This window comes from Manduca sexta, chromosome 10, assembly GCF_014839805.1.
Source record: "Manduca sexta isolate Smith_Timp_Sample1 chromosome 10, JHU_Msex_v1.0, whole genome shotgun sequence".
NCBI classification, from domain to species: Eukaryota; Metazoa; Arthropoda; class Insecta; order Lepidoptera; family Sphingidae; genus Manduca; species Manduca sexta.
Genome location: NC_051124.1, coordinates 4,218,032 through 4,245,336, shown reverse-complemented (window position 1 = coordinate 4,245,336; position 27,305 = coordinate 4,218,032). Strand labels below are relative to the sequence as shown.

Genomic DNA, 27,305 nt, shown 5'->3' with positions numbered 1-27,305 from the left:
AGACGCACTGGCCATTTCTTAACTGATAATTTAAAGAAGAATAGGGTGGTAAAATCGAAACAACTACTGAAGCGGTACGCAAAGGGAGGTCACAGAAAAATTTTGTTTACGGATGAGAAAATTTTTACAATTGAGCAACATTTTAACAAACAAAATGACCGTATTTATGCTCAAAGCTCTAAGGAAGCTTCCCAATTAGTCGACAGAGTGCAACGTGGACATTATCCGACTTCAGTGATGGTTTGGTGGGGTGTTAGCTATGAAGGAGTGACTGAGCCATATTTTTTGTGAAAAAGGTATCAAAACATCGGCACAAGTGTATCAAGATACCATTCTTGAGAAGGTAGTTAAGCCCCTTAACATCACCATGTTCAATAACCAAGTATGGTCCTTCCAGCAAGACTCGGCGCCGGGTCATAAAGCTCGGTCCACGCAGTCTTGGTTGGAATCGAACGTTTCGGACTTCATCAGAGCTGAAGACTGGCCGTCGTCTAGTCCCGATCTTAATCCGCTGGATTATGATTTGTGGTCAGTTTTAGAGAGTACAGCTTGCTCTAAACGCCATGATAATTTGGAGTCCCTAAAACAATCTATACGATTGGCAGTGAAGAATTTTCCCATGGAAAGAGTGCGTGCTTCTATTGATAACTGGCCTCATCGTTTAAAGGACTGTATTGCAGCCAATGGAGACCACTTCGAATAAGCTTTTTATATTTTTAATTGTTTTATATTTATGTATTAAACTGACACACTGTAAAAGTAATAAATGTTATTTGCAGTTAACAATTTTCTTTTTTCTTTATTACAATATTTATGGCAAGACTAGGTATAATAACAGTAATGTGTTAAATAAAAATAAATTATAATTTATTTACGGCACTAACCGCAAAATCTCCTAAAAGTTGTTTATTAAGTACTTTATTATGGTACATTTTTAAATTAAACTAATATCATCCTTATCATCTGTATTACACTAATTTACAATAAACAAAATAAGAAAATCTAAAATTCCTTTATATACATTTAAAATGTAGGCCAGCCGGCAAAATTATGCCATGAACGTGCGGCGTGTAACGTTCTGTTGGGATACCTGCTGAAATGTCAAGTGTTACGCGGGACAGGCGGGCGCGACTACACTCGAATTCAAGTGGCGCCCGGCGACAAGCTCGCGCTACAAAAAACGTCGATAAATGTGTTAAACGTTAAAACTTAGCGTACTCATTAATGAATGCTAAACACGTGTAGACTGTGGACAAACAAACAACGCAATCGAAAGTGGAAGTGTTTACTTGTGTTACACTTGGAATTAAAATGTTATGTCTCAGAAATCTGTGATGTCTGACCAGTAATAATATTAATAGCACAACTATGCCGCAATTTTCTCAGCTTAAGAGTTAAGAAAATTGCGTCATAGTTGTGCTACATAATAAAATAGAAATAAGTGCCTATTCTGAATAACACAAATGCTTACCTGAAATGGAACAGCTTGAATAAAACTAGACACACTAACACCCTTTATCCTCAAAGGGGTGGGTAGAGACGCAACTGGTGCACCCACTTGCTGCCGTGTATAATTCCGACCCACGATACCAACGTGAGCGAGCTTCCATATTGGGTAAAAGTAATAATATAATTTTTTAATCAGACTAAAAACTACATTTTAGGAGACAGTTCGATGAAATTTTAAGGAAGTTAATATTATAATTGTGAAACCTCAAATTTTACTACAGGTACCAATTGTAAACACTATCATAGAAAACTTCTAGCACTACAAAGCCACTTACCCATACGTCCACTGCGATGGACATTATACGTTACTTATGCAAATCATAGAGTACGGTTCAGTTTTCCCACTCAAGTCCATCAAATGCATAGTGAAACAGTTTCATGAATAAATCTACATGCTCTGGCATATATCTTGGGAGTTTCCAATCGTTACACGGCTCCTACGGAAACGTTATCTATGTTAGGGATTTAGGTGATTTATATGTAATGGAAAAATAGTAAAACAGACTGACTATAATCTTGTGTAATGACATTCTTACGTATACGAGCTACTCTATTTAACTCTTTTAAAAATCTATAGATGTTCGGTGTTCCGATATAATTTTTATTAATAACTATCAGGTATTTAATCCAAATAACAACTAAAGTTGACGATATTTTTAACGTAGAGCAAGTAATTTTAACTTATATAACTCAATAATCAATACAGATTAAAATTAGAAATGATAAATAATTTCCTAAATGACCAATTTATTTAAAGCATTCCCATTTAATCTAAACTTAAGCTTCCTACATCAATATTCGATGCTACCATGGAAGTAGTGTTTATAACTTAGTCTTTTTATAGAATAATCTCAACTAGAAACACAAATGATACATAAAACAAAATAAATATGTTTGTGCGTGTAAGATTGGAAAGACGAGCGATCCGGTAAGACGAATGGATATTTATTTCCTGCATGCATGAAAAGGTTGGACAGTTACAAACTGTCCGACAAATCTCGCACGTGTTGTCCGACATAACATTATGCTGACGATTTATATTTATTCCTTCTATTTTGTTTTCTACTTTGCTAACAATAATAAAGTTTTCGTTAGTATTTTTAACAAGGAATGAATTTAATCAAAATATATTCAACTTTGTAGAGTCCAAAATTATTTCGCTACATTCTCTTAATACGCTTTGAAGTCTACGAGAGGTGTTATAAAATTATACTTTTAGAACCATAAGCTCACGCCTAAATCCCACTGGGATAGACACAGGTGAACGGCCGGGTTCGCCGAGTTTATAAGCACTAATTTCAATTCTATTGCTCAAATAAAGCATACCTATTTTGATTGCTATATCTGAGATATAAAGCGATTTCATATCCATGTTCGGACACAGGTGCTAGACACATAAATCGACCAACATTTCAATCATTAATCTCTGAATAACAACACCTACATTTTCATATATTCTGAACATGCGAAAAGCGACCCGTACATTTTCAATTGTGCACACCAATTTGTCACAGCAGCTACAAACCGGTTTGTTACCATAAAGCTTTCCCACTAAAGCGATTTATCAAACAGCATTTCCTAGCGCTGTGTAAGTTATTTTTATGCAAAAATATACAGCGGGCATCGCGACGTTGACTGATGGAGCAGACGTCGCGCGGCAAATGGCCCTACACCACCGCGCTCAATTTGCCACCACACCCGCGATCTGCACTAATTACAATATTAAATCCATAAATACTTGACTAAATAAAGGCAAACGTTTATGTTTCTTTGGGTGAAGATCGGTGGTCTCTTTGACATCATTAAACAAATTCATTTTAGATTCATGACCTATTCTAATGTTGTATGCTGTTAAGTTGCTTATGTGATAGAAACACATAATATTTAATTTTGCGAATTATTGTAACGAATCAACTGGGATTGTTCCGTGGGGTTGGGAACCAGGATTTGGAATTCATTATTTAATTATTTTTTTTTTTTGGGTTAAATCATTTCTACACAATGCGGTATTATTTGAAAGTATTATGTATAGTATAGTCAACGATAAAAATATGCGTCCTTTTCTAAAGCGTATCGTGAATTTCGGATATCTTCGTTTTAGCCTACTAGATAAAATATTGTGTAGCTGTTAATTTACATTTTTAAATAATTAAAATTAATAATATTTTTGATGAATTTTCATCGACCTTTAGTATTTCATAAATCCGAGTGGGAAAGATTAAAAAAACAAACCGAACCGCCAACAGAAAAACCTGTGAAATACAATGTAGACTATCTTAAAGAATTGATAGAAAAATCACAAGAATGGATAAAAGCATGGCCAGACAGCGTTGAAGTAAGCTTTTCATTGTAGCTCTATAGTTACATTATAAACGAAACATGAGTTATTAAAAAAATCTATACCACATTATGTAATTCACCAACACATCTATATAATATGTCGTTACTCGTATAACAATAAAGCTTTGGCACTTATAAAAGAGTTGTATAATACACTTGTAACAGAGTTGCAAGAAAATTTTGGTTCGGTGTCAATTTTTACGTATTGCGCGGTATCTTCTATAAACGCTCTACACAACCGATAGTACTACTCTTAGCTCTTCCTATCGTGAGTGCAGTTATAGAGAAACTTGCCATCGTATTTAAAAATAACCCAAATTCAATCCAACATGGTAAATATTATGTTTTTTATATTTGACCGATGACATTTCTGTGAAGTATACTAACGTACAAACTTGATGAAGGGTCGTATAAGAAAATTAAGAGAGCAAGAGAAAATACAACATGAAAAAGACATGGCATTGATTAGAGAGAAGAAGAAAGGCAAGATAAAAACATTTAGAGCTGAAGCGGTCAAGAAAGCCAAGAAAATGATATTCGAGGATAGCTGTTACGGCAAACAGTTAATCAGGTGATGCAGTGTAACTCGTTTAATTCGTTTTGAACGCGCCCCAAAGAATTACCAATAATTATAAATCTTATGTCTATAGAATTGTACAACATAAGTGAATAATAATGTAAAGATTATTGCCATAATATTTTTTGTAACCTATCATAAAATATATATATATTGTATAATGTATCCGCTATGAGGGAGAAATTCCGTTAATTCGGAAATTAGTAGCAGAATATGTAGAGATGTTCGAACATTAGAAAACCAGTTTATAAATAACCTAATTATATGAAAATTAGATGAGTTGTAATGTTACATTATTACCCTTCCAAGTTTTAAAAAAATATTTTTATACAGTGCTTTCATCGAATCAAAAACTTTGGAAGAGAGAGATGCTCAAGTACAATTTCAGAAAAAGATAAGAAATGATGCTATTGAAAAATCCACAACAAATTCCAGTTCATATTGCACTTTTAATTTAGATAAAAATCATGAAAAAAAATTAGAACATAATAAATTATGTGCTTTACAATGTACCAAAGAAAACAAATGGATGTAAGTAAAATATAACAAGAATATTAACGCCAATTTCTAAAAACAAAGTGAATATTTTGAGATGATTATCGTTTCAGGCAAGAACAGAAAGAAAAGCATGCAGAACATCTTTTAAAACAACAAAACGAAGAAACGAAGCCACTTCTTATCGATAAAAATAATATAGAAGTAGAAGTACTACGTACTTAATTACATGTCTCATTGAATTTTTATGATGTTTAATGTTACAATATTTCTAGGATGAAATCACAAAAGAATATCAAAAATCTTTAAAAGAATACGAGGTTAAGCAACAAACTTTTAAAGAGCAACGTAAAAAACAAGATGAGTTAGATGACGCAATAATTAAATTATACCAGAAAGAACAAAACAATCGCAAATGTAAAATACAAAAAGTATTTAATAAGGTAATGTTGAGACATCTCAAATTGAATAAAGATATTTTACCAAACCATCCTTTCGCATTCTAATTAGTTTGTCTGAGTAATTTTTTTCAGCTGTTGGAACAAAGACTGTGAAAGTGTATTTAACTGAATGAAATTCGTCTACTGAGCTAAACAATTAATACTTTTATTCCCAACAGATCCACAAAGACAAACAAGAGACAACTCAATACAGACATGTTTACAAAATAATCGAGGACAGTCTGGAAACCCAAAACAAACGATACCAATTTATTGACGAGAGAATCAAATCTACAGAACAACAGTAAGATATTAAACATTACGTTCTTTTTTATTTGAGTATCGTCACAAAATGTAAACCTTGATGTTTAATTTCAACTTTAGAGATCTTATCAAAGATGCAGAAGAAGCAAATAAAGCAGAATTCAAACGCAAAACATTACAGACCGTATCTCAATTCAACCAAAATATCCAGAAGAATCAAGATGTATGTTCCTACAAATATATATGTGATAAACAATGCTTGATACCGACTGCGAAAGAAGACACACGCAAAAAAACACGATATTGCGTCAATCGTGACCATGCAAGTAAGTTATTGAACCACTGCAATATAACCCTTTTTTTTCGATCACTTAGGAGGTGAGTGGAATAACTACGTTGGTTTCACCGGTCTTATGGCCCAGTATCAACACTCGGAAGTATAGGATCTTCCGAGCGAGCATTAGACCGAGTCCCTAACCCCTATATACCCTACACCGGCAATCAACCAAAACCCGCGGTGACCTTCTTCGGCGCATACGAGACGGTCCCAGGGTATCTTGTACTGCAGTATAACCCTGACTTAGTATGTATAGTAATATCACCGAGGGTCCTACTAACTGTATACAAGCAACCCGTAATTTAATTACTTTAACGGGCCGGGAAAGAGATAGAGAGGAAATTGCGGTAAAAAGAGAAGAAAATTTCCCAAAATGAGAATGGAGGAAAAGGGAGGAGAAACGTACGAAAGCCTATAAGACCCCAATGTGTTAACGGCTAACAATAGTATACCCTTACCAAAAACCTTACCTGATATTATTTAATATCACATATTGTTTATAAATATGTACCAGTCATACTTTCATATCAGTACGTGAGTGTATTCTTGCCTAAGTCACATTGAAAAGTTCAAGGCGACGCATGATTAATGAGTCTGGACGATGTGTTAATTAAACTAACGCTATACATACTAATGTAAGCGACAGTTTGTACTTTCGGTTGTTTATTATACAACAACTATGAATGAGACGGCTCTTCTTATTTATCTTTATAATATAGAGTACTTTAATAAACAATCATATTAAAAGGCAATAAAGAAACTCTTCTGTCGTATACAAATCGAAGGACTAGTCAGATACACTGGTCTTACTGTATTGTATACCGATAAGTTCATAAGAACGGGAGTCTATGGAGAGCCTTCACTATGTTAAGTGATTGCTTTCCAGCCTTGCTCAAAATATGATATTGGTAATTCTCCAACACCACAATAAGGCACATTCAATAGTTAGAATATTCTGAAATAATGCAGCAGTTTACACTTGACATTGTGTAGACGGATCTCAAACTCTACTATGCTTGCAGATAGCAAACTAAAATTCCTTAAGCCAAAGAGCAAATTGGCTAACGAACTGAAGCAACGTGCCAAGGAGCCCCCAGCATGGAGCGGTACCGAGGCCGCGCACGAACATTTCGCGCTAGTCGCTGACCAAACTCTACAAGAGTGCGTGTACAAGAACGTAGCACGAAAAGTCGTTGATGTACGATCAAGTAGTATATACGATATAGTATATCACATTATTCCTGAAGTAGATATATTTTGTACAGTCAGCCACAATAGTAACAGAACTAATTCAAAACTACAAAACGCTTTTACACATTTCCTTTAACCTCAATATTCGTTTTCTTTACATGAAAATAAACCCTTTGAAGTTTATTTAATGAATTAAAAACGATTGTTGATAAAGACACATAAGTGTAAAGGCATTTTGAAAATTTTGTGGCTGACTGTATCATCACCACCAGCGACATAAAGTCTATTGCTAAACATAGGCCTCCCCAAAAATTTCCTAAATGTCTGGGATATATCTATAGTTAAAATTCGACAATGTCAAATCATATAGGCAATCTAAATACATAGTTTATTGTCAGCTCCTGCGTCAAATTGGACTAGGGTGTAATTAAAACAATATTTTAAAGGTACAGGAAATGGGTGAACAGTGAACACCAATGAAAGCGGACGTAGGGACTAGAAAATATTTGAGCCTGCAAAAATCTCTCTTAGTGCAAATTTATGCAGTAAATATTTTGTCTAGATGGCTCTACCATTATCAAATATAGACAATGTGCGCCCAATCATTAGTCCAACATGTCTTTATATTTATTTCAATAATTTTCCATTTCCAGAACTACAGAAGACTACACAACTTAAATTCGACTTCATTACCTGTACCCAATTACTAATTGTTTGGAAATTTTAAATAAAACACATATTATTATACTAAGTTTATTTAATAGTTCCTACAACATTTCCTATTTACAAAAATGTCCTTTCATTCACGTTTGCCGTTACAGCTCCACTGCGATCCGATCTACTGAATAACATGATTAAGATATTTTGAAAAGTGCAACATTTACGCTTATTTATTAAATAACAAAATAAATAGCTTTAAATCACAATGTCCACTACAATCTCTATAAGAAAAGAAGAGTGTAGACTATGGTTTCTCTATGGTACCGTAATGGCTTTAAAGATTGCATCAGAATATATAAATATACTTATCACATCGCCGACTTACGGATAAAAAATAAAAAATCGATAATCACATCGCCATGCCGGCGATAAGTAAATGGAATCTTACGACAACAGCCAATTACACAAAAAGGTTTTATGACATACTGCCACGTGGTAGCGAGGCCAGAATTTTAAAAAAATATATAAAGGAAGCTGTTTAGTATGGCGACTGTTTTTGTTTGAGTACGGCCTGCACGCACTTGGCCATGGTGGGGGAAGCGCGGCTGATCGAGTCCGTCATGAAGTAGTCTTCCAGAGTCTTAAGCTGCACGTCCAACTTGCCCGAAACTGGCTTCTGGAGGCTCTGGTTGCGAAAAATATTCATTAATTACGTTAAATACCAGACGGATAAATAGAGCGATAAATATTCCATTCAATTTTCCATCGACCTATGGATATAATATAAAACATAACATCTATATAAACAAAGCTAAAATATAACAAAAAAAATCAGTAAGTTACCTGTGCGAGGGCTCTGGCCTGCGCGAAGTAGTTGTTGTCCTGCACGTCGCCATAGGACACCAGCGCGGGGCTGATCTCACTCATGCGCGTGCGCACCTCGTCCAGGTTGTCGTATGGCAGCCGCTCACCCACTACCTCCGACAGAGCCCTGTAATTTTACACGATTCTATAACCATAGATTCCACAAGTTAATATATGTATTTGTTTACGCTTTAATATCTTCATATTCCATTTAGTAGAAAAAAAAACAGAAATAATTTACATTTTTTAATCAGGTCGTATAAATTCAATAAGTTAGACCGTAATTTTCCTTGCGAACTTTAAGGGCCACAGCATCTCTCAATGGTTTTCATTTTATTGGGATTACATTGAATTTATTATGTAGTCAATTTACGTGGAAAAAATGCTGTACCTGATGATCTTCCAATCCTCCCTGGCCTTGCCGGGCGGCGTAACTGCGACGAGTGTCTGCTGGGCGCGTCCCTCGGCGTTGACGTATGTGGCGCGCTTCTCCGTGTAAGCCGCGCCGGGCAGCACGATGTCCGCCGCCTGGGCGCCCACGTCGCCGTGGTGACCTGCGCACGCGCACCAAACATTAAAATAACTCACATGGCTACATATAAACTTGTGCACAGCGGAGAACTTTTTCAATTTACCTCTGAATATAATGAGGCAGTTGAAGTCAGGCGTAATTGTAATAATTTTATAGATCCAAAATACTAAAAAATCCTCTGTAATATTGTAATTTTAAGCTACTCCCTGTACCTTACACGTTCTACCCTTTTATTTACCTTGATAAATGACGACAGCGTCCTTGGGCAGAGACTCGCGCGTAACCACGCCAGCATCAGCGCCGAGCAGGTACACCACCTTGGGCCCAGCCTCCAGCACCTTGCCCACGCCGGGCTTGTAGCCGATATCCAGTGCCGCCACTTGAGACGCCGTGCGTTGAAGCACGTTCAACACCTACACATAATTTAACAGTTTAACTGGATAAAAAAAAATGGCTTCAAAATTCTTCTCAGTGCTTTCTGCTTTATATGCACTGGAAAAACATATTAAATATGAAAGTTGACTAAAATTAAATATCAACTTCTGAAACGTACGAATTTTAACACATGTTTTGATAATCCGGCTTGAAGGACCATTCGTTAACGTAGGACAATTTTTTGATCTTTAAAAACACAGTTGCTTATAAGTTTTGAAGGCTAATTACTTATATCAGTTGACATTACCTTCCAATTCTTATCCTGCAGTTTATCCTGCAAGCGGAGCGCGAGCTCCTGCGTGTAGGCAAGTAGAGCGCTACCCTCCTGCGTTTTAAGCTGATCGGCGCCCAGGATGACGACGGGACGTTTGGCTGACTCCAGGCGCTTGAGGACTTCGTGCGCGGACGTGCCAGTGGCAAGGTCTTTTACGATAGAAGCAGAATCGCCAACGTGCTGTTATACAAGAAATATAATCTATAAGTCAAAATAAAAGGTTCGGTAAATCGGGAATAAATATAGGATATCTATCGCTATCGAAGACACATCCTAATAAAAACAAATCAAAATCATCTGTAATCATTTCAAACACATTTATGCTGATTACGAGACTTTCCCGCCCTCACACCCACCACTACAACTCCTATAAGTCAGGATCAGCAGTGGCACGCATTTTATAACACCGAGCAGTGAAGCTCGGCGAGTCTCAAGTAAAACTTAAATTGTCATTGTCGCAACGAAATTAATCAAATAGAAAGATAGGCAGGAGTTGGAAATATTAACTGTCACATTTTATACTGATTAGTAAATTTTCGCAATATATCTGAAGATAGCGATTGGCGATTATGCGAGATTCCTAAATGAATAAGTGTTGTCATTCAGTTACGTGTCAGTCTACTCAATATCTCACCATATAGTCGTAGGTGAGATCGACTTTGGGTCCGACGAGGGCGACGTCGGTCTCCTTGTGTATGAACGCCTTGCGGATGCGTGCGTTCAGCAGCGGCGCCTCGAAGCGGACGTTGGTGCCGATCAGCAGGACGAAGTCTGCCTCCTCCACGTCTGTTGGAGAAAATCAATTAAAATACATCGAAGATGAATATGGGGCTTAAATTTGGCGGTCAAAACGTACATATGGTCTCTACATTTAATATCATGATTTTATAAGATAGAAGAAATAAAATTAGTGTTAAACATAAATATAAGCCACTTAAGAAGCCTAGTAATAATAATATCAGCCCTGTATTGTATACCTGCCCACTGCTGAGCACGGGCCTCCTCTACTACTGAGAGGGATTAGGCCTTAGTCCACCACGCTAGCCTAGTGCGGATTGGTAGACTTCACACACCTTCGAAATTCCTATAGAGAACTTCTCAGATGTGCAGGTTTCCTCACGATGTTTTCCTTCACCGTTAAAGCGAACGATAAATTCACAAAGAATACACACATGATTTTTTAGAAAAGTCAGAGGTGTGTGCCCTTGGGATTTGAACCTGCGGACATTCGTCTCGGCAGTCCGTTCCACACCCAACTAGGCTATCGCCGCTAAGAAGCCTAGTACCTACTAATAAATCAGTAAAAAATCTCTCCCGTACATTGTCTAAATGTAGGTGTATTTATTACGCCTTTGTCTCACCCCTCAGGCACAAAGTCGTGAGTTTATGATTCTTGTTTTAGTAGTTGCTGAGATAAGCCTTTATAAATGCACTAACATTTTCTCTTTACAATAGTGTTAATTTAAACTTACTGGCAATCTTAGTGTTGAGCAGGTAGGAGGAGCGGAAGTCTATGCCGGAGCCCTCTAGCGGGAAGTACTGCTCGGTGCAGGTGTTCTCAGAGCCGAGCTTGTTGAGCAAGTCCTTTAGGGCCACCAGCGACTCCGCATCCGCCAGGTCTCCAGACACGGCTACCAGCTAAAAACGATATATATGGAAACTAACACTCGTTTCTACCCTTATATACAAGGCTTACTGTTTGAAGTACGAACTACTGTATATACAGTTCTCACTCTATTGGTGTTGCCAAATCATGAATTCAGTCCCTTTAAGATAAAAAAAATGTTTTCGGACAGAATTAGGACTTCTTGTTTATATTAAGGTTGCATTTAAGCTTTGATTCATTGGTATTAAATTACTATATTGTATTGTCATATTACGTAACTATATTTAATTGTAACATGGACCACTATTGAGCACTGAATATAATTCCAAAGCCCGTGCACCTTGTCAGGCGGGCAGTCCCGCAGCGCCCTGGCGGCGGCCACGATGGCGTCCTCCCACTCGCACGGCGTGAGATTCCCGCGGCTGTCCGCCATCATCGGCGTCACCAGGCGCTGCCGCTTCAGCCCGTCGCACGCGAACCGGGACTTGTCCGCCAGCCACTCCTCGTTGATTTCCTATAAAACATTAAAATTATGCTGTATAAATCCGAATATTTGTGAAGACGTTTGTGTTTAATACAAATGAATGACGATATGAAAAAACCGCTCGCCTGATGGTGATCGATACAACCACCCATAAATAGTAAAAACACCTTCCCGAACTTTAAATTACAAAATATTCAACTGCGCTGGTGACTATCTGCCAAAAATATATCTAAGTCTCCCAATACCGGCTAATTAAAGTAAAATAAACACAAAAGCCGTTGAACTGATTTTTATAATATTTTGTATAGTAATGGACGAAAAGCTGGATTTAACATATGACTTGAAATAAAAACAACAAAAAATGTTTTTGGTGTGTAAAAAATATATGTTGCTAATATAAAACGCTTACCTCATTGGTCCTAGGAAGTATGCGCAAAACTTCGTTGGTTCGTGTCGCAACGACTATGTTGCTTCCCAGCGGGTCTAGCACGTCCACTGAGTCAATCTATAACATAACCAACAATAATAAGCATCATACATATTTGTTTGTGTCAAATTAATGTCATAATTATTATATGTACAAAAAGTCAATTTATACACTTTATATTGTAAGAAATCCTTTATTACACAGGGTGTTATATATTATAATCCTTTAATAGTGTGATGTCGTCAAATATATTATTAATTTTAATGAAATATTTTTCTAGTACAAAATCAGATATGTAATGGATTTCAGGCTTTATCATTTATCAATGAAGCTGCATTTGCTCATAAACTATACATATTTTTTAAATACAACTTACCCTCCTGGTCTCCCAAGGTCGTGCGGCGAAGCTGTAGGGCTTGGAAGTAAGAGCGCCCACGGGACACAGATCGATAATGTTGCCAGACAGCTCCGATAAGAACATTTTCTCTACATATGTTCCAACCTATAAAAACTTTTTATTAATTTTATTTTTTTTACATTTCGCAATTTGAACCAACATGCGAATTATATTTATATTTGAAAAGAACATTATATTTTCCTTATAACAGAATTATACGCGTAGCTAAACATCTTTGTTTAGAATCCAATTGGTTCCAACATCAAACTGGTTACAGCTTACCTAAATATATTGCCAGTAAACTATTGAAATCATCCACCTCTGTAGTTTATCCTACAGACTAGCGACTGAATATAAAAACTAAGTCAAATCCTTTCTGGAACATGCTTAAACAATATGTTGCGTCCACGTCACATTGGAGTCAGATAGGTGAAAAATAAGTTACAATAGCATCCAAAATGAATTCACCTGCATATCAGTGCCTCTGCCGGTGGTACCGAAGTCGTCGACGCCCGCCACTTCGGACGCGAATCGGATGCACCGCGTGCAGTGAATGCAACGTGTCATGATGGTCTTGATCAGAGGGCCTACGTCTTTGTCCTCCACAGCTCTACATAATACAGCATGGAATACATAAAATCAAAACAAGATTCATTGCAGTAATTAGTACTGTTATTTATTTTATGGTTCAGTATGATTTTTGCAATACAAAGGTGCATACCATAAAGCAAGTGACTTGCTCATTTTCTCACATTGTATATAAATCTTATGGATTATGCAAGTATTCACATATGTCAACTCATAAGTGCTTTTCTTTACTTTATGTAATGTCAAGTTCTACACGACGATGTTTATTGGATCAACTTGAACCAATTTATGATGTAATAACACTTTGCCAGCAGCATAAAAATCAATATTTAACAGTTGAGAAATTAAAAATGTTGCTTAAATCCAATTCTTAACAATTACCTGATCCTTAACTTGCCATTATTTGAAACCGTAACATGTTTTCATTTTGCTATTATAAATTCATATGTAAACATGTTCATTTTATCTTATCAGTGAGTTAATTTTATAGGTAATGAAAGTCCACCTTCATAATACACACATAAAAAATTATTGACATTATTTCTTAAGACGGATAAAAAAGGACGAAAGTTATTTAGGGAGTATGTGCATCAATTAAAGAATGGGCACCTGTAGTAAAATCAACTAAGTGTTGACATCAAACTTTGTAAAGTATGCAAAAATATTTGTATAAAAATAATTAATTAAAATAAAAAAAAATAGAAAATCACAATCATAAATGATCACACACCTCTTTCCAGAGAAATGAATATCAGTGAACCGACTTTTATCAGAGCCGAAAGCCATGGACTGATCCTGGAGGTCACATTCGCCACCCTGATCACAGATGGGACAATCCAATGGGTGGTTCACTAGCAAGAACTCCATGACTCCCTCTCGGGCCTTTCTTGTGAGGTCTGAGTTGGTCTTCACTCTCATGCCCTTCATCACAGGCATGGCACAAGCTGCTACAGGCTTGGGAGACTTCTCTACTTCAACCAAACACATCCTGCAGTTTCCGGCGACGGCCAAACGTTCATGGTAACAGAAACGTGGAATCTCAACACCTACTTGAGCAGCTGCCTGTAGTGAGCAAAGAACAATTGTTTAAGTACCAAGTTATTGATTTGACATCACTGGTTTGTTGTTATTGATTTGTGATAATGCAAATAGAACAAATCTCTTTATTTAATCAAAATATAAACAATTCATCAAGCGCTATTAAAACTCCCTAAAATTTTCTTTATCACATCTACCCAGATTTTGAGTTCAAACAAGTGAACAAATATGATAGATCAGACACTCTGGACAACATTATGTTCATAAGTTCCATGCTATAATGCACAAAAAAGCTGCATCAATGTTATCCAATCTCTAACAATGATTGTGGAGCAACCCTGTCTTTTACAAAAGATCTAAAGAAATAAGTAAAGGAATAAGTTATAGATTGAATTAAGTAATCTAGTACCTACTAACTAGGGTGTTCTACAAATACTAACATAATATAGTTTTACTTGCTTTAGTTAGTAACACTCCTTTGGAACTTATTCTGGAATAAATTAGGATTAAATATAATTTAAAATTACTAATATAGTGTGGAATATAAACTAAAAAACAAACATTGGAATCTTAAACCACAATCTTTAAGCTAAAGAAGTAAATACACATCAATTTTCTATAAGTGTCTCCTTAAAGATTTTGTTATTTTAAAAATATATGCTATTAAAACTCTATATATAATAATAATAATAACAGCCCTGTATTATATACTTGCCCACTGCTGAGCACAGGCCTCCTCTACTACTGAGAGGGATTAGGCCTTAGTCCACCACGCTGGCCTAGTGCGGATTGGTAGACTTCACACACCTTCGAAATTCCTATAGAGAACTTCTCAGATGTGCAGGTTTCCTCACGATGTTTTCCTTCACCGTTAAAGCGAACGATAAATTCACAAAGAATACACACATGATTTTTTAGAAAAGTCAGAGGTGTGACATTCGTCTCGGCAGTCCGTTCCACACCCAACTAGGCTATTGCCACTTCCAAACTAATTAAAACTCTATACAAATACAAAATCAAATTTCAATAGTTTGATTTATTTAAAATAATCCAAAATTTAGAAGATGTTTCTATAAAAAATGCAGTGCTAGTTTAAAAAAATATTTAAATACATAGGTTTTAAGAAAATAACTTACAAAAGCCCAAATCTTTTTTTTTTCACATTAAATTGTATATTCATGCATACTTTTGATTAATATCCTTATTTACATCAACTTAATATTCTTCATTACTTTACAATTCAATCTTTATGTAACTATACTATTTTTGTAATTTTTTGGTTAATATATTATGTTATTATGTATGAATTATGCATAAATGCTATCACTTTGGTAATGTAATACACTTTGTATGCTAAGTATATGTCGGCATAAGATCCTCCATTTTATTAATAAAACACCAATCGTACTGTCAATTTCTTTTACTTTATCTTTGTTTTTATGTAAGTCACAATTTTTATTTAATTAATTATTAATTAACTAATAATTACTATAAATTATAACAACAACTATAATACAGCCTGTGTACCGAGCAACGCTCACTCAAAGAATGCCCGCTCCGCTGCGCATGCGGCTCTTTTTATAGAACTGTGGAGGGGAGCCTAGAGACGTGTCCATCGGACGATTGCTCGCTCCAAGTGTTGTTTACCACTTTGTAAACAGGACGCCGTCATATACATATTAAATAAATTCAGTTATGTTCATATGTATTGTTCTAATTGAAGCATACATGTTCTTGTTAATAACATAGATATCCATGAATATAATATAGTCAATCTAGGACCCGCAAGGGCCTATTTACTGAATAAATGACGAATTTAGATTTTTTGATTTATAACATAAGTGCATGCTTGTGTAATAATTATTTTCTATTATTGTAATACTAGCAAGTATATTTATGAATTTTAGTTATGGGTTTTTTCAATATCATAAGTAATAACATGAATCAATATTGACCTGCAATACTGTAGTGCCTGGTGGCACATAAACAGGTTGGTCATCAATGAAGACTTCCACATTGTCTGGTCGCGCTTGCACCTGTTCTGCGAAGCGCCGCGCCGCCAACGGAGCGGCGCAGAGTCGGCGACGTCAGCGCAAGCGCCCGGGAAAGAGGCTGGCGCAGCATTTTCTGCAGCCAACATACATACACATTCACTATATCACCAATACTTGTTTCTACCGAATTTTACACAACGCACTATACTCTTTAATACGCAAATACTTTGGGTGGAAATAAATACTATAAAATACATTTAAAAGTTATCAAATACGAGAAAATCATCTGTTATTGTTACATAAGTATGAACACCTAACCTATATATTTATCACGATTATACGACCACCAACTACCTTTTTATTCCTAAGAAAAGTAGATTAAATTTGAATAAATTATAGTACTAAGTATTTGCGTTGTATTTTCATAAAAATCGTACCTAAAATATTACAAAATTTTTGGGTGACAGTTCCAAATCTGTCAAATGCCAATTTTAAAGGGATGTGAAGAAATCAATCTTGTCTACGACAACTTAACTTAGTCGATTATGCGAATAAAAAACTGAATGCCATAGACTGAATCAGCTGTCCTACTTCAAGAGATTACCTTTCTCTGTCTTTCACATTTGCTGTCTGCCGGGCCGTGTGGTTCTCAAAAGATTTTATACGAAATTTCCACAAAAAAATGGCAGTAGGAGACGTTAAAACCGCCCAGGGGCTCAACGAACTGAACCAATATTTAGCGGAGAGGAGTTACGTGTCTGGGTAAGTCATTTTATTATAAAATATAGTCATTTAAAAGTTCGTACACGTCAACCCCTCACATTTATAACCTATACAGTCATTTTATTGTCGAAAATTACAGAAAAATACAATTGCAGGACTTTATTTTTGTTTACCGTAACAGAAGTAAACCGCCCTTGTTAACTTTGACCGTGACATTCAACTTCCATCTGGTAGTTTGTCAGTTCATATCTCAAGCAGTTTTTATCTCTGTTTCCAGGTACACGCCCACTCAAGCTGATGTTCAAGTGTTCGAACAGGTTGGAAAGGCACCAGCTGCCACACTGCCCCACGCCCTAAGATGGTACAACCACATCGCGTCGTACGCCGGTGACGAGCGCAAATCATGGCCGCAGGGAGCGAGCCCGCTGACCGCCGGCGGCAAACCCACGGCCCCCGCCCCCGCCGCCAAGGACGACGACGATGACGACGTCGACCTGTTCGGTTCTGGCGATGAGGAAGAGGTCAGTTATAATTGTATTATTGCTATCAAATTACAGCCATTGTAATATGTGTATTTTTATGCAAATTTTATCAATAATTCCATTTTAGTCCCAATTAATTATTTGTATGATTACTCTTTACATAACTTACACAATAGAATATTTTCATTGTCTATTCATTTTCTCTAATACCTAGTTGTATTTCATTTAGATATGTTCATGACACCAATATTGTCTCCATTTTTATAATTATGATGACAAAGAAAAATTGTAATTTCATAGAGATCACTTAAAATTAGCTACATTATATAATTGTACTTTATTGATTTAAATACAATTTACATAATTTATGCATTATTTATTGGAATGTTCATACTTTTATAGGATGCGGAAGCAGCTAGAATTCGTGAGGAGCGCCTTAAAGCATATTCTGACAAGAAGTCCAAGAAGCCAGCACTCATTGCCAAGTCTTCTATATTGCTTGATGTCAAACCTTGGGATGATGAGACTGACATGAAAGAAATGGAGAATCAAGTGCGCACTATTGAAATGGATGGCCTTTTGTGGGGAGCTTCCAAGCTTGTTCCAGTTGGTTATGGTATCAACAAACTGCAAATCATGTGTGTCATTGAAGACGACAAAGTGTCAGTCGACCTTCTGACTGAAAAGATCCAAGAATTCGAAGATTTCGTCCAGTCTGTAGATATTGCTGCATTTAATAAAATCTAAAATATGAAGCCACATTAATTTATAAGCCATCTTTTCAATAAAATCACATTTTACAACACCTACTTATTTTATTGCATTAATAAGCTATTTACATAAAACACCAATATATTAATCAGTCAAAATAAAATTGTGATAATTCAGTTTTATATAACTCATAAAAAAAAATAATGCTCTCCTTATTGTAGATGCCTAATATAGCATATCTACTACATGTACTATTATGTTACTATCAAGAATCACAATCACACAACAGTTTATGTGTACACGGCACTGCACAGGACTATCACAAAGAGTACGGTGATTTTATCATGTCATGTCAAAACTGAGACACTTGGGATTATTCAATGACTAGTGGATGTTTTGACAGGGTAATTAAAACTCATTCAACCTGCACACTTTTTGGAATCGGGACACTATCTCCAACATTAGCTTGCAAAAACATGTTCGGAATGTCACTACCAAAGTAGATCTTGTTATTCAAGGCAAGAGCTTCATATTTCTTCAGTTCTAAATACTCTTTGGTTAGCAACAATTTGTTTGCCTCAGCCTGTTTTTTCAGATGGTAGTAATCAGCCTCTGCTTTCGTTTGTTGTTTAGCCTTGTGAATACTGTCTTCTATGAGTTCAATTTTCTGTAGAGATTCCTTCTCCATGATTTTCTGCTCGTATTGAATTTTGGCGACCTGAGCTTCTTTTTCAGCTTCAATAACCGCTTTACGACGGGCTGTTTCTGCCTCCTTTTCCACAACCTTTAACAATTTTTAATTATACATTATCTAAACCCATTTATAAATACAAAATCTTGAAAGGATCATTTTCGTAAACCATATACAGTTTAAAATCTCCATTTAAAATCCTGAGAAAAGATTTTTTATAAACAAACCTTCTGATGTTGCGCTGCTATAAGAAGCTTCGATTTCTCTGCTTCCATAAGCTCATAGTTCTTTCGAATAGCCTCAGGAATCTTGGGTTTGGTCACGCGAACTGCTTGCACTCTCAATCCTGGCGCCATTTCATCCAAGTCCCTTTGAAGTGCCTGCAGATACAGACAATAGTTAAATAATTTTAAATATCCATTAGTTTACACTTAGAAACATACAATGTGTGCATTCATATTATTCAAAACAAAAAAACAATCTGTTAGTTATTTAAACTACAATATTACTAAATTTTTCTTTATAAATGCAGTATAGCAATCATTTGTGAAGACTATAACAAATCATAAAACTGCTATGCTAGCAGTCATACATTGAAAGTTACTACTGAGTAAAAATAAATTACCATGTGTAACTGTACAAAAAACTCACAGTTCGTAAATTCTCATCAATCTGGTCAAAGAGATCAATATAGACTTCATGCAGGGTGTGAGCACTGCAGAACTGGTTCAACTCGTGGTGCACTTTGTTGAATATCAGTGTCTTGTCATACTCTGCAGTGAAGTTACGTACCATGTCCAACACTGTAATGGAGAGGGTGTCTTCCGTTTACCATAGAACACAAGAACAGTATGATGCAGTTTTTTATTTGTACTTACAGTTATTTTAGGACTGAATGTTAGAATGCTTAGCCAATGCATAAAAAATTATACTTGACTGTTGTAGATAACTTTGGTGATACAATTCTAATTTTTACATAATACAGATTCTATAGATTGTGTCTAAAATTTTATTAATTTAATAAATTTTTCACTGGCATGTATCGGCACAATACAAGTGAGTGACATAGTCCTCAGACATCATGCCAGCGTGTGCCAGCCACACGCGCCTTGCGCCCAAAATCACACAACTTCTATATGAGCCGCAGTTGATTTGTTAAAAAGGCATATTTATTGACTAGACTAGCAAATTGACTATACTTAAACAGTTTTGATACAAGTTTATCATAAATCCCTTACCACTGACTGGCTCCAGTTTATTGACAACTTCAATTCTCTCAAAGTAAATCATGACACCCCCGCTGGTACCACAAGGAACATTCTTCACTTCATCAGTTTGCAATGTGGTCTACAAAATAATTGGAGCACACTGTTATTTGTAAACATGGGTTTCATAATGGATTTAAATAGTAATTTAAATATTACAGGTTCATTAACCCACAATGTTATAAATTATTGGGTTTAATGTAATAATAAATTTTTTTTTTTCTACCTCAAAATAAAACCTTATTCCCATTAAACGCATTAAGTTACCTGAATAGATTTGTATGAAGTTAAAAGTGGAATCATCATGTGGAAGCCAGGTTGGCTAGTCACCGGTAGCAATGCACCTCCCTAAAATGACAATAAAAATATTTCAATAACAAAACAATTTCAAAAATATCTACTGAATTGTGTAAATTGCAGACCTTGTAAATGGAACGCTGCGCTTATTACAAAAAATCTATAAATCGATAAAACCTTCATAAGAATGCTAATTATACCATTAATCATATTATAGTTACTGTGCAGTATCTACCATTTTATCATAAAGAAAACTTCAATATTTTAAACGTATTCAATGTGTGCACTGCAGAATGTTAATAACTTTATAGCTACCTTAATCAAGTCCCTATTGTGTACTCACTCTATAATAAACGCCGACATGTCCTTCCTCAACTTTATGCAAGGAGAAATGAACGGTAACGCCAACCGCTAGTATAATCAACGCCAATATAGACGATTGGTCCGCCATAGCTGGGCTATAAGCAATAACAACAGTAATCAGAACACTTGGGTCGGGAATTAAACAAAAATAAATATTAGCAATTACTTCTTACCTCCACAAATCGAAATTCACACTCACTATTAGTGGTATGTTGCCGGATTGTTGTCGATTCGGCGAAATTATAATATAAGAATTTTAATAGACTGCTGATAACGTATTTAATCGTGAAAAATATGTCCGAATCCAACAATTTTTAATGAAATTGCTGAAGTTTTGCTTTAAGCTCAGCACAACCATCACATTTTTGACATTAGTGCAGTTATTGTCAGTTCATTTAGACAGTTTCATATTCGTTCGGAAATTATTAAATTGAAAAATCTAGTTACAATATACATCCATGGAAATTTTTCACTGGAAAACGGATTTGAACCGATAGTCGACATCACAGATTTTAAACTTTCCTGCTGTTTCTTTTAATAAAATTTGTTGCTTTTTAGTTTGCTAAAGTTGATAATACTTCCTGGCATATAATATCAAATTGAAATATTTACATTGAAATAATTATCTTTCTTTCTATACATATAAGTATATTATACGTTATTCTCTTGCAATGAATATTTTGACTAAGTATAACCAATGAGGTTTTACAATCTTAGAGTATAACTGTTTCAATGAACGCACTATGCTAATTCAACAACGGATTTAATTTTTTACCGGCTCGCCGGAAACTCATTGTTCTACCGGAACGAAAACAGAATGAACCTTAACAAGATTTTGTTAATTATTGCAGTATACGCAAGCAACAATTCACAATTACGGCGATATTTCCAAAGTCTTGATGCAATTATTTTGGTAAAGGACTTTGGAAATAGCTTTCGTTATTTAAATGAAGCTGGTAATGTACAAAACATACTTATGTCCCACCAACATTAGTGGAGGTTGAAATGCAGCACAGCACGATGGAAGATAATAAGTTTAGGGTAGTCACTTTATGCAGATGGTTGTAGAAATCGTAAACGGTAGATTATAAAAACACTGTAAATCGTTCAGACAACAATGTTTGAATATGGCTTCAAAGAACCTACTTGTTGGTTGGTGGCTACCGTCCTAATTCTGGTTATTATCTAAGACGCCTGCTCCCAAATCAATATGGCAGCCCAGTGGACATTTGTGCAATTGTGTAAAAATAAATTGTTCGGTCAAAATTCCATCTGACATGATGTATTTCTTTACTCTCCTTAGCAGAGATATTTTTTCTTATATTTTCGAAACGATTCATTACCTATAGGTAAATCATCTCCGTAACACCAAGCCCACGGTTCTATGAAGTTTTCCCGCATTTTTTGGCACACGGATAGATCATGTCCTAGATCAACATAACATAAGCTATTTTATCCCAGCAAGTGGCTACCCCGGAAAATATTAGAAGTTATAGTACATGACACTAGCGACATACAAATGGCGCTATAGATTGCTACAGTGATTTAGATTTTTAGCGGGAAAGGCTTTTGACGCGAGTGAAGCCGCTAGCATCACTTTGTATAATATATTTGAGACGAGTTTAAATGAAAATAAGCTCGTATAACCTTCCTTAGCAGTCAGTCCATAAATAGGAATGCCATCATTTGGAATGCATGTTTTAAATTACCTGCAAAACATGCACTATACATTATTAAACAAGTCTGCGTAAGTGCCTCAAAATTCTATATTATATGTCACAAACTTGACCAAGCCATACGAATTTACGTTTTGATAGGTATTTATCTTAATGTGAACAAAAGACTTAACTTAATTTTATTATTTATTTTACAAGAACGCTATCACTCTTGCACTTCACTAACAAACACTTTGCCTTCAGCGTACAAGGCGTCTAATAATTTACTCATCGTTCCTTTTAGCGCTCTATATTCCTCCAATGCTTTAGCGCATAACTCGCCTTCTGGAGAATTGCCAGGTTCGATAAATAACATCTCCAAAGATCGTTTTAGATGTTTCTCTGCGCTTTGTAATTCGTCCTGAGAACAACATTTTTTGATATACTTACTCAAATGGTAAAGTCATTAAAGCTGCCTTAATAAATAAAATATTATGGGCTCTAGCAACGTGCACAATACTTGCCAAGTATACCGAAGCATTAATTTCGCGTCCATCAAACATTTTTTTTGCCAACATTACCATAGCCGCGTGTAGTTCATACAACGTAATCGCTGAAATGAAATATAGAATTATATATTTATTACAAAGTAACATACTTTGCACCTATAACATGTGATAACAATACCTTTGGTTCTAGATATGCCTGGACAAAGCTTTTCCAGGACAGGCATTAGTTCTTTACACAGTTCCAATTTACGCCTTATTATCTTCTTCAATGGATGTGGTTCTCTGTTGATGGTATCCCTGAGAACTCCAGCTAACCGCTGTTTCGCGTCCAATAATAAGTAATGATTCGGCGCCAAAACTAACGATACATTTCTTATATACTCTTCCAATTCTTTTTGGTCTTTTTTGTCTAAAAACAATGTGTATTTTAATTTCGATCTTTAAAGTTTTGATTTTTAATTATGCAGGGCCGGAATTGGATGATCATTCCACCAGGATCACATGCGATTTATTAAAATACATAAAGTAAAGTGAGTAGTCGTTTTGGATAGTTTTTTAATTATTTGTTCTGAGATCTCCTTAAATCATGGCCATGGCTTCACCCAGCCATGTACCAGGACCTTTTCTACCAATCATAGACAGACTTCAAATGTATTAAGAAAACACTCTATAAAAACTAAACTTACTTATAACGTCAAGTTTATCCGCACAGCACTGCACCTTACGTCCAATTTCCGCGTTTGGAAATTGTTTCTGACATTCATTGCAAGTCCATTCCTCCTCGCTAGAGTGGGAAATATACCCTTTCTTACATCCTGGACATATTGTGGAACTCATGTAGGTCCCCAACTCAGTCAAATCCGAGCACCGGTTGCACGAACATTTGAAGTACTTGCCGATTAATAAATGCTTTTGTCTAATCATTGTGCCCTGTAAAATAAACAACAAGTTTCCTATTAAAACTAATATTTCTATATACTTATATCTATCATTTATGACTACCTAGTTACTGAAGTAGATAAGAAAATCAATTAAACAAAACTTTATTGATACGTGTACAGCAAACGGACCCCTCCTCCACTAGTTCGTAAGTGTAGTGGGGTCCAAAAGAACGTCGACTGACGAGAGATGATTACCCCTAGGCAGTCGTCACAATGAATTAATAAAATTTTCTTTAAACCTCTAAGGGTAATGCTCATATAAGTAGACATCCAACTGATAAAACGTTTCCTTGCCTACTCTACATTTCTCAAAGTAGGATCAATGCTATATTACCTTCAACGGATCTGTATAATTATAATAAATCGTTTCTCCCTTCTTTATATCCACACTGGCATGGCACACCAGAAGATTGTTATCGTTTATCGACATGTGAGTGTTCGCAACGCAATCATGAGGCAAGAGTGCTGCTTTTAAATAAACTCCGCGCAGACTCTCAGCACATCCGATTGCAGTAATCGCCGGACCGCGTACTTCGAAACTGTTCACATCGATGGCCGCACATATCTTTTGCACCAGGTCGGCGTCATCTCTGTCGCTCAGCAGGTCGAGGGTTTTGATAAACTGAATTTGGTAAATATAAATCATAAAATTGGTGATCTTTAATTTATTTGTAGCATAAATAGGTTTCAATGGAACGGTCATAGGTTCTAGGCTAGTAGTATTAGTCCCAGTCTAATAAAATAAAAAAATATTTTAAAATAAATCCCGCCCTAAATGACATTAAAACCAGGCCAAAAAATCCAGCCTTGATATGCTCATACGACTCTGTCTAAAACACGATCACGTAATTTCGAACGTTACATTGAAATTTAATATCACATGACCTAAAAAATACGTACCTTTACTGTATTCTCGTAAAAATCACACACGCCGGAAGTTTTCCTTTCGTCTAAATGCGTTTCAAGTTGCATAAACGTTTCCCATGATTTGGGCTCCGCTCGTCTCATTAACAGGGCTCGTAGAACTAGCAAAGAGCCCACATTTTGCATCATCGTCATGGGGCTTAACCCTATGGTAAGCTTTAAATTTCTAAAGAACTCGCATTCTGCGTTGGTATGCCACTCTGAAATCGTTAATTTTTTGTGTAAAAGTGATTGCTTAGGAATCGGTAGGTATAATTAATAAATTAAGTATCATAGATTTTCGTCAATCCGCTCCACACATGCACTATTACCGACCAGGGCCGCATTTAGATTTGTTAGACGCATCTAAGGTATACACTTTTTAAAAACTACTCAAATCGGACTGAAAAATATTTTATAACTTTTATGTCGACAGCTTCGTTGGCAAAAGTTTTTTTTTTGACGTGTACGGTTGTTTGTTGGTTTTCGGATAAGCGCTTAAAGCGCTTGCAACCCTTGAAATATAAGCAACCATACTGATAGCAACTCACTATCGGGTTACGAACCTCTGCTCTGGAGGCCACTGGGAGAGGATACGATATCAACGATTGTGGCAATGTGGAATGCGCGTAACGTAGCCTATTAACAATCTATCTATTAGAAGGGTCGGGGGAACGGGGAACGCGGCGAGATCCTCAGGGGCTAGGACGGAATTGCGGTCATGTAGAATGTAGAAGTTTCAGGAACTCGTTTTACGACGAATGGCCAGTGACATCGTTGTCTGGGTCGATCAGAACAGAACGTAGCCGTCCCCATTTAGTGCGATCGAATGGATTGTAGATCGAATTTTGCAGAACTACCTAACGTATTCGTATAGTTTACCGCCTGATCAAAGTAGCGTCTGCTGGCCATTTGCATATTAGTATTCACGTGGATGTTGCGGTCACAAACGTACCACGGTATACCAAGCGCGCTTCGTAATACTTTGTTTTGTAAGTCCTGTAGACGCTAAAATCGAACAAGCGGCATATGGGTGAACGCGGGCGACGCGTATGTAATTATCGGCTAAACACATGTTGTAGAGATCCTAATGATGTTGCGGATGGACATTTTACTATTTTTATTTATGAGACAGTGTAATTGACCCATCGCGAATGCGGCACACGCGCGTGTCTCGTTTAAGCGTGGGATTGGCACAGTAATGAACTGGCTATGTAAAGACGGTAGTTTTGCGCCCTCATACAAAAAAGCTATTATAAAAAAAGCTATTTCTGATTTGTAAATAGTGTTTTTGGATCTAGGTTCCCTGATAATTTCTAATTGGAAACCCAACTAAAATTAAGTTACGAGTATTTTCAATGTGAATACACTCACATACACAAAATTTTGTTCAAATATATAAAAAAATGTTGATTACTTACTTTTGGCCAATGGTTCCGGACATCCCTCTCCAGGACAAATGGGCGTCACGGCGCAGTTTTTACACACAACGAACTTACTGATCAACGGCAAATAACAGTTGAAGCAAACTAAAGACGTGTCCATGTTAGGGCCCAGGACGAACGGCTCGTTAGAGAGTATCGTCTCGCCCGCCTTCAAATCTTTCGCAGCTACTAAGTATCTACAAAAAATGTGTAACTCTGTTTACGGTAGTTTTTAAAATGCAATTAACGAGCTTTGTGCATTGGTGGTTTGTTAAATACGCAAGTAGTGTTCGCGTTTATTCTTTTTAATAGGAATTTTTGTAATCTTCATTTAAATACTATAAGTTAACACTTCGTAGGGTGTTCTATTTTTCTCAAGATGTAAGATATTATCTATCGAACTACAAGAATTAAGATAATTTGAAATAAGTCAACACTTGCGATTTATGCTAGAGAGCGCAAAGCTCGGCGAAAATGACTATTTCCAAAAGGTTAAATACCTCGCCATTAAGTAACTTAATGCGTAAAATTATACACGACACACGAATATTATACCTTTTGCAGCATTTTTTTTTTTTTAACAAATTGTTCTAAAACATCCAATGTCGAACAGTTTATTATATTTTGTATAAATAAAAAAATGATGAATAAATAATTGCATAAAAAATCTACACACCTGCCGAGTCTTTCCGAATTTCGAATCTCATATTTAACGCTCATGGTGTTCCTACAGGTGGGAATATATAATCGCGTCAGGTAATAGTGCGAAATGTTAACCGGCCCACTGAACCGCCTTCACACGTGCGCGCTACTAACTGAAACTGCCGGTTTATTTATAGAAATCTTCATACCCAGGTATTTTTAGCAGTAACAATTAAAAATAATGTCT

At 36.0% G+C, this 27,305-nt stretch overlaps 5 protein-coding genes across 7 annotated transcripts; 2 read left to right on the top strand and 3 right to left on the bottom strand.

The window, feature by feature from the left end:
* The first annotated feature begins 3,567 nt into the window (after window positions 1-3,567).
* LOC115444365 (coiled-coil domain-containing protein 173) lies at window positions 3,568-8,326 on the top strand. Of its 2 annotated transcripts, XM_030170120.2 has the most exons (9): window positions 3,568-3,844; window positions 4,254-4,420; window positions 4,760-4,957; window positions 5,035-5,125; window positions 5,197-5,364; window positions 5,541-5,665; window positions 5,746-5,951; window positions 6,985-7,160; window positions 7,807-7,900. In XM_030170120.2, exons 1-9 carry the CDS (start codon window positions 3,680-3,682, stop codon window positions 7,861-7,863), a joined length of 1,353 nt encoding a protein of 450 aa, XP_030025980.2. In that variant the 5' UTR covers window positions 3,568-3,679; the 3' UTR covers window positions 7,864-7,900. The 2 variants fall into 2 exon arrangements, with proteins under 2 accessions (XP_030025980.2, XP_030025981.2); XM_030170121.2 differs by lacking the exon at window positions 6,985-7,160 and having other exon boundaries at window positions 3,569-3,844; window positions 7,807-8,326.
* On the bottom strand, window positions 7,893-16,582 carry LOC115444364 (NADH-ubiquinone oxidoreductase 75 kDa subunit, mitochondrial). Its single transcript, XM_030170118.2, is given in 14 exon segments — window positions 7,893-8,498; window positions 8,657-8,804; window positions 9,069-9,231; window positions 9,448-9,622; window positions 9,892-10,098; window positions 10,553-10,704; window positions 11,391-11,556; window positions 11,865-12,038; window positions 12,418-12,513; window positions 12,812-12,937; window positions 13,301-13,442; window positions 14,151-14,482; window positions 16,414-16,482; window positions 16,484-16,582. Coding segments are annotated over 14 exon segments (2,196 nt in total). The 3' UTR covers window positions 7,893-8,351.
* A 419-nt stretch (window positions 16,583-17,001) lies between these two features.
* On the top strand, window positions 17,002-18,462 carry LOC115444367 (elongation factor 1-beta'). Its single transcript, XM_030170124.2, has 3 exons — window positions 17,002-17,214; window positions 17,453-17,696; window positions 18,060-18,462. Exons 1-3 carry the CDS (start codon window positions 17,135-17,137, stop codon window positions 18,402-18,404), a joined length of 669 nt encoding a protein of 222 aa, XP_030025984.1. The 5' UTR covers window positions 17,002-17,134; the 3' UTR covers window positions 18,405-18,462.
* Window positions 18,463-18,491: 29 nt separating this feature from the next.
* LOC115444366 (erlin-2) lies at window positions 18,492-21,391 on the bottom strand. 2 transcript variants are annotated; one of them, XM_030170122.2, is made up of 7 exons: window positions 21,158-21,391; window positions 20,965-21,079; window positions 20,592-20,672; window positions 20,298-20,406; window positions 19,711-19,880; window positions 19,287-19,439; window positions 18,492-19,152 (listed from the first exon to the last, which is right to left on the bottom strand). In XM_030170122.2, exons 2-7 carry the CDS (start codon window positions 21,070-21,072, stop codon window positions 18,784-18,786), a joined length of 990 nt encoding a protein of 329 aa, XP_030025982.1. In that variant the 5' UTR covers window positions 21,073-21,079; window positions 21,158-21,391; the 3' UTR covers window positions 18,492-18,783. The 2 variants fall into 2 exon arrangements, with proteins under 2 accessions (XP_030025982.1, XP_030025983.1); XM_030170123.2 differs by having other exon boundaries at window positions 19,711-19,862.
* A 1,341-nt stretch (window positions 21,392-22,732) lies between these two features.
* Window positions 22,733-27,216, bottom strand: LOC115444399 (SET domain-containing protein SmydA-8-like). The gene is made up of 8 exons (XM_030170165.2): window positions 27,093-27,216; window positions 26,414-26,613; window positions 24,990-25,213; window positions 24,424-24,711; window positions 23,835-24,078; window positions 23,327-23,557; window positions 23,164-23,252; window positions 22,733-23,060 (listed from the first exon to the last, which is right to left on the bottom strand). Exons 1-8 carry the CDS (start codon window positions 27,134-27,136, stop codon window positions 22,866-22,868), a joined length of 1,515 nt encoding a protein of 504 aa, XP_030026025.2. The 5' UTR covers window positions 27,137-27,216; the 3' UTR covers window positions 22,733-22,865.
* Between the last annotated feature and the right edge of the window lie 89 nt (window positions 27,217-27,305).

What these genes read in the sequence shown, in the direction of transcription:
- LOC115444365 (XM_030170120.2), top strand. Translation starts at nt 3,680, where the DNA reads ATGAATTTTCATCGACCTTTAGTATTTCATAAATCCGAGTGGGAAAGA. An exon ending in CATGGCCAGACAGCGTTGAA is followed by an intron (nt 3,845 to 4,253) that starts GTAAGCTTTTCA and finishes AACTTGATGAAG; the next exon opens with GGTCGTATAAGAAAATTAAG. An exon ending in TACAAAAAGTATTTAATAAG is followed by an intron (nt 5,365 to 5,540) that starts GTAATGTTGAGA and finishes TATTCCCAACAG; the next exon opens with ATCCACAAAGACAAACAAGA.
- LOC115444367 (XM_030170124.2), top strand. Translation starts at nt 17,135, where the DNA reads ATGGCAGTAGGAGACGTTAAAACCGCCCAGGGGCTCAACGAACTGAAC. An exon ending in GAGAGGAGTTACGTGTCTGG is followed by an intron (nt 17,215 to 17,452) that starts GTAAGTCATTTT and finishes CTCTGTTTCCAG; the next exon opens with GTACACGCCCACTCAAGCTG. An exon ending in GTTCTGGCGATGAGGAAGAG is followed by an intron (nt 17,697 to 18,059) that starts GTCAGTTATAAT and finishes ATACTTTTATAG; the next exon opens with GATGCGGAAGCAGCTAGAAT.
- LOC115444366 (XM_030170122.2), bottom strand. Translation starts at nt 21,072, where the DNA reads ATGGCGGACCAATCGTCTATATTGGCGTTGATTATACTAGCGGTTGGC. An exon ending in CTTCATACAAATCTATTCAG is followed by an intron (nt 20,407 to 20,591) that starts GTAACTTAATGC and finishes ATTATTTTGTAG; the next exon opens with ACCACATTGCAAACTGATGA. An exon ending in TAGCAGCGCAACATCAGAAG is followed by an intron (nt 19,153 to 19,286) that starts GTTTGTTTATAA and finishes AAATTGTTAAAG; the next exon opens with GTTGTGGAAAAGGAGGCAGA.
- LOC115444399 (XM_030170165.2), bottom strand. Translation starts at nt 27,136, where the DNA reads ATGAGCGTTAAATATGAGATTCGAAATTCGGAAAGACTCGGCAG. An exon ending in ATTATACAGATCCGTTGAAG is followed by an intron (nt 24,079 to 24,423) that starts GTAATATAGCAT and finishes TTTATTTTACAG; the next exon opens with GGCACAATGATTAGACAAAA. An exon ending in TTAATGCTTCGGTATACTTG is followed by an intron (nt 23,061 to 23,163) that starts GCAAGTATTGTG and finishes TGTTGTTCTCAG; the next exon opens with GACGAATTACAAAGCGCAGA.